This window comes from Manis pentadactyla, chromosome 14 (genome assembly GCF_030020395.1).
Source record: "Manis pentadactyla isolate mManPen7 chromosome 14, mManPen7.hap1, whole genome shotgun sequence".
Lineage (NCBI taxonomy): Eukaryota > Metazoa > Chordata > Mammalia > Pholidota > Manidae > Manis > Manis pentadactyla.
The window spans coordinates 90,963,969-90,974,454 of NC_080032.1; the positions used below are offsets into that span (position 1 = coordinate 90,963,969).

The 10,486-nt window shown below is 44.0% G+C and overlaps 2 protein-coding genes across 5 annotated transcripts in view; one reads left to right on the forward strand and one right to left on the reverse strand.

Moving 5' to 3' along the window:
* The window catches only part of SCAF11 (SR-related CTD associated factor 11), a 62,966-nt gene extending 55,352 nt beyond the window's left edge, over positions 1 to 7,614 (reverse strand). Inside the window, exon 1 of one of the 4 annotated variants that reach the window (XM_036889639.2) lies at positions 7,473 to 7,614. The gene's annotated coding sequence lies outside the window, so the exon portion shown is untranslated. The remainder of the gene's footprint in view (positions 1 to 7,472) is intronic. The other 3 variants (XM_036889642.2, XM_057491675.1, XM_036889641.2) reach the window with 3 other exon arrangements.
* Positions 1,222 to 9,230, forward strand: LOC130680560 (collagen alpha-1(I) chain-like). Its single transcript, XM_057491298.1, has 4 exons — positions 1,222 to 1,316; positions 6,835 to 7,228; positions 7,259 to 8,457; positions 8,603 to 9,230. The coding sequence occupies exons 1-3, from the start codon at positions 1,222 to 1,224 to the stop codon at positions 8,414 to 8,416; spliced, it is 1,647 nt and encodes a 548-aa protein (XP_057347281.1). The 3' UTR covers positions 8,417 to 8,457; positions 8,603 to 9,230.
* The last annotated feature ends 1,256 nt before the right edge of the window (positions 9,231 to 10,486 follow it).

Genomic DNA, 10,486 nt, shown 5'->3' on the forward strand with positions numbered 1-10,486 from the left:
GAAATCCATGTGAATTTACATTTTATAGCATGTTCAATCAAACCAGCCACATTTCAATTTGTCAAAAACAGACCTAAAGCAGTCACTAAAAATAATCCAGAGAGAGACTGACAGGCAGATCTGAGGGACACTAAAATATATCCACATAGTCCAAAAAAGACAGGAAATGGGGAAAAAGAAGCATATCACATCAATAATTACATGTAAATAATCAAACACCAATTAAAAGAGACTGGATTTTTTAAGACTGAACTGTATGCTATCTACAAGAAACTCATGTTAAATATAAACGTGGGTATAAATAAACATTTGGAAAAAGATATGCCATGTAAATAATAACCAAGAAATCAGGAACGGCTATGATATGAAATACGTTTTAAACTTCTTTTAAGGGTTTCACTGGATTTGTTTCTCCTTCATGCTCAGTTTTACTTTTATTTAGTTCTGGAACAGTTTTGAAACAATAAAGTCATTTTGTTTCATGCATCTCTCTCACATTATTCATGCTGATGTCTAAGTAACTGGACATGCACAACAGTTCCTAAAGGAATATGGCCTAATTAATGCCTTGAAGCTGTGCTATATGAAGGCTTTTCCATAAGGTTTTCAGGTGATTGACAGGTTACACATTTTTTTAAGTTATCAATATTTATTCCTCATTAGAACAGTAGTTTAAAGAAACAATTTTCTTGAAAGTCATCCAGGCATACAAAATAATGTTTCAAGTGTATGTATTTCAACAGATCATTCATCATTTGTAAGGTGTCTCACTGATCCCAGAAAACTTTCAAAGCAGTGTCACTGTGGCTGCTCTTTAGTGTCTCTATTTCTGTTTTTGTTACTTTAAGCTGCTGAACTACTACTCCAGTCAGGGTTATTGATGTGTGGGTTACTAAGCCCAGCATTAGAATACAAAGTGAATTACTCTCACTCTTCAGGTGCAAAAAGTTGGAGAAATAGGATACAAAAGATGAACAAAATAGCATATGCTAAGCCAAATGTGAGGTAAGGGCATTTCAAAAATTTAGTCAGACTTGAAAAAAACTCACTTAGGACAGCAGTAAGACGTAAGGGCAAAGACACAGTTACCGACCAGAATGAAAAGGACTTAGAGTCTAACTAAGTTCAAGGTAGGATTTAAATAGTGTTTTGTAAAAAGGAGAGATGCACTAAGGAAGTCTACCTCCCTCCCATTCATCTATTTCAAGAGTGGTTTCCGAGATGTCTAAATTGAAAGTGTTGACAACAGTGCCAAGGCGGACGCAAGCATGGAAAGCCAGTCAGGAGAGGCGGGAAGAGCACGGGGAGGAGCAGCAGTAAGGAAGCCTGCCCAGGACGCAACCCCCAGGACAAAGGCCAGGTCCCAGCCCTGGACCTAACAGACACACAGACATCAGCCAACCGGGAGCACAGGGTTATGGGTAGGGAGAATGCCACTTTTATCAGGCAGTTAACTAAATACTCTAGCACACTTTTGCATTATTTAATCCTCAAATACCACAGCACAGCACACTTTAAAAATTGAAACACCATCAACATTGAACACTAGAACACTGCATTAACAAGGCTTGAAAATGACAGACACATTTAGCAGAGCTAACTTTAAGAGTATGAACATAAAGATGGAGTCTGCTGCAACTACCAATGGACTTTGGTAAATGTTACTTAAAAAATTATAATAGGTGAGGAAACTGGGACACTGATTAAGTCACCCATAAAAGGTAATGATCAGTATATGGGACAACCAGAATTCAAAGCCAGGTCTGACTGACTCCAAAGCTTGAAACTGAACTAATTTTTTACCTTACTGTCAAAATTATTTTAAAAGATTCCTCACAAGTACATGCGAGAACTCTAGGGTACAAGGGAAAATAAAAGAAGATTAATCCTATCACTAATAGACATGTGAGTCTCCAGAGGGTTTAAATTTTAGAAATTGAGAACACATTTGATTACTGATTTCCACCAATATTTTTGCTGTAATAATCTTTTATTAAAAACAAGTATAATCTCCAAATGAGCATGTCCGTGTGCTGCCTGCCACCTGCCTGAAGGTGCTGAAGCCCAGTTCAGTGAGCAAGGTGAGAGGCAGCCTAAGGTGCCTACAACTCAAGCAGGATGGTGAGCTGCTCCGCATGAGGTATCTGAGAAGCCCAGGGTGGGGAGTTCGTGGCACAAGGTGTCAGGTGAAAGGCCACAACGCAGAGTGGAAATGTCACGGGACATGGAGAAGGGAACAGCAATGGCAAGGGGAAACTCACTGCATCCTGGGGATTGACCACGTAAGTAAAGACACTGAGGATGACGGGAGCCAGGCTTCTTTTCGTAAGTTAGGGGAGTTATAAATTTGGAAAGAGAGAAAACTACAAGACTATGGATTGAAATTAGAGAATTGGTACCAACTCATGGTTTTCTACATATAGATAAAGAAAAGAATACAGCACTCAATCTTGGTTTCTAAAAACCTTTCTCCACTAAAAGAAATCACTCCTTGGAGAAATGATTGATCCCAGGCAGTGCACACAGAAACTAGCTTGCAGGGGCTTTTGCTGGCCAAAATTGGGACAATTTGAGAAGAAATAACAAGTCTGATAAGGAATGGGCTATTAATATGGTCTCAAAATACTTCCCCACAAAAGTTATTAATTACTAAGAGGGAGAAAAAAAACTTTACGGAGAAGCTTGGGAGATGTCACCTAAATAAAGTGATCAAAGTGTACATCATCAGTAACAGGACAAACAGAAACTGCATGCCATCCAACAAGACACAATGAGAACATAGCATCATTACTGCGACCGTCCTACCAAAAAATGCACAATGTGAACCCAACCATGAGGAAATTACAGGCAAATCCAAATCGAGAGACATTTTACAACAAAACTAACCTGTAAGGTTTTAAACCATCAAGGTCATGAAAATCAAGAAAAGACTGGAGAATTGTTCTGGGTTGAAGGACTGCAGAAAGACATTACAGTTAAAAGCAGTACAGAATTCTGAAATGGATCCTTTTGCTACATCGGAAATTACTATGGAAACTGGCAAAACCTGAATGGGTTAGATGGTAGCACAGCAATGTTAATTTCCTGATTTTGGTAATAGGTTATGTAACAGAAAAGTCTTTGTTCTTGTTTGGGGTGATGAGAATGCACCTATATTCTAACAACTCTCAAATGGTTCTGTGGAAAAAAGTCCTTTTTACTGTACGTGGAACTTTCCTAAAAGTTTGAAAAAGATTCATTTACAGCACCTAAAACAAACATATAAGCAAACAGTACTCCTTCTGAATGAAGAATTTGCTTCCACCTCTTATAAGAAAAGACTGATTCATTATTTATGGGTTAATGACTTCTGATCTATATGCACTGTCCAATACAGTAACCAATATTCCATTCCTCAGTCGCACTGGCCATATTTCAAGTGCTCAACAGCCACAAGTTGCTATCAGCTATTGTACTGGGCAGCACGGAAACAGAACATTTCCATCACCACAGAAAGGTCTACCACTAGAAAGCACTGATCTGGAATTTGAGAAGCCAACTGATTTAATAAATAACTAAAGGTCGAAGAGTCAGATAGTCTTAGCAAGTCATTTAATTTCTCTAGAGCTTCAGACTCTGTTTTGTAAAATGGACTAATATACCCAATGCTGTATAGCTGCTGAAAAGAGCAAATGAAAATGTATGCGAAATGCGAAATGTGTAGAACAGAGTATTTATATAGCATAGGAAATATTTCATAAACATTAGGTCTCTTCTGCAGTGTGGGTGGATAATTTCTTAATCTTGTATCTCAGTACTTGCAGATCTAGTTAAACAATTACAGGAGCAGTTTGAAAGTAGGTTTCCTATCCTGCTTGTTTTTAAGGCCAATGAGTGCCATGTTGTTAAGTTCAATGAAAATTTTTCATTCTTACCTTATTCAACTCTTCAGCCACACTTGACCCTGCTGATTCATCTCTTTTTGAAATACTCTTTTCCTCTGATTTCTGTAATAAGATCCTCACCTCCTACTTCTCTGACCTTTGGGAGCATTCTTTGGGAACGTTTTGGGAGTATTCTTTGGGAGCGCACATTCCTCCAGCAAAATTTTTTTTATGTTAGAGGCCATTGTGATTTCATTCCAGCATCTTCTTTTCCCAAGTTTATTCCATTCTCTAGGTAATTCCACCTATAGTTTCAACTACCCAAATTAAGTGAGTCCAATTTTTCTATATCCAGACTTTATTTACCTCTCCGAATTTCAGAATCATGTATCAATTACCCACAGCAATCTCCAACTGAGACCGTCAAAGATATTTCAAACCCAATGTCAGAACCCATAGAACCTTGGTCCTTATTTGTAACCACAATCAGTCCCACTGTTTAACTCTGTAGTCATCTTCAGAATTTCTCTCTCCCTCACCTTCAATCCATCAACTGAGTCCTGTTGATCAAAAATCCCATTCACTTTTGCCCATCTCCAGAATTCTCATCCTACTTCAAACTATCCTCTTCACTTCTGGTCTACTCCGGCAAAAGTCCAACTTCCCCACATGCACTCCTGCTGCCTCTCCTCTGTTCCAATATACATCATCAAAATTCTAGTTCTCCTTTCTGGAACTACCAAAAATAAGTCTGATTTGGCTCCTAAAATGAGATTGTTACATCACTCTACCTCCTGGCTAGGCATTCTTAGTTTCTTCCATATTCTTAACAGATCAGTTTCAAGGTCACACTTCGTCATACTCTTTGTAACTACAGACCCCTGAATATAATGCATGGATATAAGTAAGTTAGCAGTTTATGCAAAGGACTAGACTTGCATAGCCTAAAATTTCACACCACAATTACTGTTTTTAATGTTTTGATGTTTCCAGCTGAAAACATGTTAATCCATTAAATATTAAGTACCTCTATGTGTCAGGCACTGTTCAGGTGTTTGGGGACAAAACAGCGACCAAAAATGACAAACCCTGTTCTCACATAAGTTGTGTTACAGTGAAAAAGAAATACAATAAACTTTAAGTTGACAAATTATACATTATTTTGGAAAGTTTCCAGTGGAGAAAAATCTGGCTTAAAAAGGCTTAGGAAATGTGGAAGGAAGGTGTTTTTATAGAGAGCAAACCTTAGCAGCCCAGTGGCAGTGAGGCTGGAGAGAGAGAGAGGCAGGGAAGTCAGAGAAGAAGAAACTAAGAACACTCATCCCTAAGAAGGACTGCCACTTCTACTAGGACTGAGAAGGGGAGCCTTTTGAGACAGCAGTGACACTATTTGACAAATTTTATCAGGGTCACTTTGGCTGTTGAGCATTAAAGACTACAGGTGAACAAGGGTCATAGTCAGACTTTTTAGGAAGCTATTTTGAAAGTAAGACGTCATGGTGGTGTTTTTACATTAAAACTTTATGTGCCTAAGTACTAGGAATTAACTTTAAAAAAAGAAAAGACAAGGAGCTTACAAAGATGAGCCTTGGGAACAGCAACAGAATGATACCAGGTATTTTAACTCTGTGCTCTACTCGGTGCTACTAAGTTACCACCACTCAGATACAAGGCTATTAATTTATTCTTTGCAACAGAAGATACAATTACAAATTTAGGTTTTACGCTACTTTATTTCACTGGGCAAGGTAAGTCAAGATCCAGTTCACATCACTGAAAGACCGGCAGATGGGCAGCAGAGCTTACTAATGAAGTCACAATGAAAATTACTCTAGGGCTTATAATTTGTACTACTTCTATGCCCGCCGCTCTCTTTAGTTAGATTTGACAACTATCTGTCACTGATGTGCCTTAAGAGTTCAGTGCTGAGTAGTATAATATCACACTCTCTTACTACTGAAAGATGCTATTTATGATAAATCAAAACCATCTAACTGAACTGGTTCATCCTATCTCTGACTATCAACAGCACAACTTTTAAAGAAAATTGTCTAAGTATTGGTTACTGCCCAAAGGATGATGGGGATGCTGAGGGACCCCTGGAGCATTTCAGTTTTAACCCATGGACCCCATTACCATCATCCAGAAGGCATACAAAAAAATTTCCCTAAAATTCTCTCCATAAATCGTCTCAAGTAGCATATTTAGGGACAATTATCCACTTTCTTCTACAGTTATCCTCTCCCCTCACATATCAAAGAATGTCTTTACAAATGAGCATACTTAGAGTAAGCAAACATCCAAATTTTACCCCACCGAGATCTTAAAACGTACTCAAATTCATAGGAAAGGTATGAGTTTCAGATACCACTATCTGAAAGTAAAACCGAATGACTATTAATACACTTGCAAGCACCAAAAAATATTACAGTGAAAAAGTGCAGCACAATAAGAATTTCTAATTTAAAAAATTAATATTTTTTTGTAAACACAGTATTAAGTAAATTCAATTATCTCTGAAAGGACAGCATAAAACAAAGGAAATCCAAAGACGATTTCAAAATTTCATTTCTTCAGCCTAATAAAATAAAAAAACAACAAAAACAAAAGTCCCATAACTTTTTACTGCAACTCAACCAACAGCAGAATAGTGAGATGATGGAGCCAGATGCCGGATAAACAGGGACGAGAAAGCCATCGTCCGGAAAGAGACTTGATTGCACGTCAAATCCAGTAACAAACCGCCAGTTATTTTCTAATGTTTTTCCTTCAATATTCTGCTACTTATGTTAGTCACACGCATGAATTAACTTTCCTTTTAAAACGAGAAAAAGCATCTACTGATAAGCTTTTCCAAAACTGAGCGGGAATTCCTCGACTGGGAGGACTTCGGAGCAGCGGAAGCATGACAGTTAGCAACTTTCCCACCGGTTTCGTTTCGCCTCCCCGCCGCACTCGGCCCGGCCCGAAGACGCTCAGCGCGGAGCGGGGCGGTGCTGGGTGCAGGCACCCGAAAGCCGCCGGCTGGGCTGCTCCAGCCCCGCCGGGTCCGGGGACGCCTCGCCACTCCTCCGACCCCGGCGGCCACTTTTAAAACAGTTTCCCAAGTGCGGCTGGGACGCCGGGAGGCCAGCCGTGCGAGGGGAACCGCCGGCCCAGGCCCGGGTCCGCAGGCGGTGGCCGGGAAGCGGCGCCGGCCTCCGGGGCCTTTGTCGTCGGCCCAGGCGGCCAGCGGCACCACCAAGCGGGCCGCGCAGCCGGACGTCGGACGCGGCGGCGGCCGTAGGAGGCCGCGGGCCCGGGCACCGCCCGCCGAAGCCCGCGGCGCGTCCCTGAGGCGTCGCGGGGCCCCCAGGTCCCGGCCGGCCGGGCCAGCGCCGAGGACAGGCGGGTAGGCCACAGGCGGAAACGGGACGGCGCCGCCGGCGAGGCTCGCTCGCGGGGCAGCGCGGAGGAGGGGCCTCCCGGCCGCGGCCGCCCCCCGCCTCGCGCGGCGGCTCCAACTTTCCCCCGAGCGCAGGACGCGCCTGGGCCGCGCACGGTTCCGAAACTTTGTCCGCGCCGCAGGGACGGCTGCCCGCGCCCACCCGCCGGGCGGCCCGTGTTTACCTCAGGCCGAGGGCGCGGGCCCCGCGTTGGCGGCCCCACAGCAGGTCCCTAGGTCCCGGTCACGTCGCCACCAAGCTCCCAGCGCGGACTCCTCCGTCCGCTCCGAGGCGGCGCGGGGCTCGCCGGCCGGGCCGGCAGGCGGCGGCGGGCAGGGCGCGGACCCGGCTGCGCTTCTCGCGCGGCTCGCGCTCCGCGGCTCCCCTCCCCCGCCCGGTCTGGCCGCCCCGCGCTCTCCCCTTCCGCTCCGCCACTTGTCGGCGCGCTGCGGTGACGACGGCGGCGGCCAGACGCGCCGCCCTCGGCCTGCTCGCTTGCTGGGGCCGGGCGCACTCGGCGGCAGCGCCCCGCGGGGCCGCAGGGGGGCGCCAGCAAGCCGCAGAGGGCGGCGGGCGCGCGGGCGGGCGCAGTCACGTCGCGCCGCCTCTGAACGCCGGGAGGACGGCCGCGAGCGGCGCGGGCTGCCGGGAAACGCCTTCCGCGCCCGGCGGCTCCGGCTCGGGCCTGGCGCATGCGCGGGGCGGGGCTGGGGCGGGGCTGGCGGCGGAGCGCCGGGCCGCGGAAGGCGCTGTCGGGGCTGGGCGCGAGCAGCTGCGCGGCGTGGCTCCGCCGCCCGGAGGGCGCCGCGGGTTGGAAGGGGCGACAGGCGGCGGCCCGGCGTGCCCGGAGCTCTGCCGGCTGCGGGGCCTGCCCGGCAGGACGGCTCGCAGGCTCTGAGACCGCGCGGGGTTTGCCGCGCTTCGTCCGCGGCCGCCTCTCCGTGGGGACGGTGCGAACGGCAGCCTCGTCTACGATCCGGGGAAGGAACGGTGGCCCGCGCGAGCAGCCTTCCGAAAGGCCGAGCCCCGCACTGCCTGAGCGACCGGCGCGTGACGGACAGCGGCCGCCGCGACGCGCAGCCTCACGTCGGTATTTCCAGAGCGACCTTCGGTGTGGACTTTATATAAAGATCTCCATTCGTTTTCGGGAACACGTTCTCTCTTAAAATGTAAAGATCAGGTGATAGCATTTGCCAAATAGTAAACTATAATTTCTGAATTGCTAATAACAAGTCATTTCAGCAAAACTAAACAATATGAATCTTGTAGTATATTTTTTCACTGGCGGTGATTAATTTTTTCACTTTTTTGCAGCTGGCCTCCCAGGTGTCGTGAGCATGTTTTTTAAGAGAAAAGGGCTCTTAATGCTATTGTGCTGGTCGTTTCTGCTTCCGTGTGCAAACGGAGAAGACGGTGGCGGTTTGTAATAGGCCACATCTTGCCTCCCCGGGGAAAAAAACATGTTTATTTCTGTACATACAGCGTCCTCCCAATTATGTTTCCATGATCCTCCTACTTACGTTTCATTATTTTTCATTTGCAACATAATGAGATAGTTTTAAATGAACGGTGGACTCTAAAATGCAAGAGTGAAGACTGATGTACCATCACCGTCAGCATTTTAGATATGATTATAACCATAAAAGACACAAATAATGCCCTTCACAAAACAGCCTCCAACTGAATGCCCAGTTGGTGTGCCACACTTAAAATACCAAACGTGTCATACAGCAACAGAAACCCATAGTGCCACATTTTAAAATGAGGGTGATCATATTGGTTTTGACAGAGCTCCATCAGGATAACTGCTGATTGATTTGTCATGAACTCAGTACAAGATAGAACTCAAATTAAGGGGGGAGGGTCGCTGTATAAAGACACTGGATTAAGTGGGAAACATGATTGTAATATACACTCTGTCACTAAAGACCTTTGCAGTTTTGAACACATTTCTGGTTTTCAGTAATTTTTCTGGTTCTATTTCCACATTTACTACAGCAGACGTTTTAATTTTAATGAGCTGCGGGGCATGTTTATAGCAGAAGTGTATAAATTCAAAGGCTGTACTGTTTAGGACTCGTAACAAAGTATGACCAAATATACGGTATCTCCTTAAGGAATGAAAAGCACATGCTATGAGGAAAGGTTCATTTACAGGAATTTTTTTTTTAAGCCTATGGTTTATTTTTGTTTTTCACAACTGTGAAGAATTTTAATCAGAATACTGATTATTATCCAATGTTTATGTGTAAGTAAACTTATTTCAGCAACAGTCAATTGGCTGTCCACTACCTGGGAGGTGGTTATAGATGGATGAATAGACAGTTTAGTGGGTACAGATAAGACAAGTACAAAAACAAACTAAAGAATATAAATGTCATAAAGGAAATAAAAACAAAGTTCCAGGTACGGGAAGGAGTGTAAAATCAGGGAGAAAATACAAGCAGAGCCAAGGACAATTTCATAAAAGAGCAAGTCTGAACAAAATAGAGTTAGGTATCTTCTAACATGGTAATTAACTGACATAAGGCTGATAACTTTTATTTATTCGTTTGTTTGTTTTGGTATCATTAATACACAATTACATGAACAACATTGTGGTTACTAGATTCCCCCCATTCAAGGTTGAAAACTTCTCATTTTGATGAATAACAGTGTACATTTTTAATAAGTCTTCTTATCTCTTATCATGATGACTTCCTAAAAGAAATACATTTTCAACACCAAACAACTAAATTTTATGAACTACTCTGTTTATTTTCATTTCCCTGCGGAACAGTGAGGTCATAACAACCTGGTGCTTTGGGGACTCTGCCCTGAAACTCCTTCCATCCACGCAGGGCCGGCCCCGGGGGTTACTCTGTCTTCAGTATTTTCAGTCTCTTCTTTACTGGTGATTAATTTATCTATCTTTTCTCAAATCTAAAAATAGTTTACATTTAAGAGTGCTTCCTCATTTCACTTTTTAAAAAGATAATAAGCATTCATTTAAAAAATTCAAACACCACCGAAGTATGTAAAGTGTATTTGGAAGTATATGAAGAAAAAGGTTCCCTCTTCCCACCCTAATCCCAAATAAAATTAATGTTAAAAGATTGTTGTTTTCTAATCATCAGGGAAATGCAAATTAAAACCACAATGAGATATCACCTCACACCAGTAAGGATGGCCACCACCCAAAAGACAGACAACAAATGC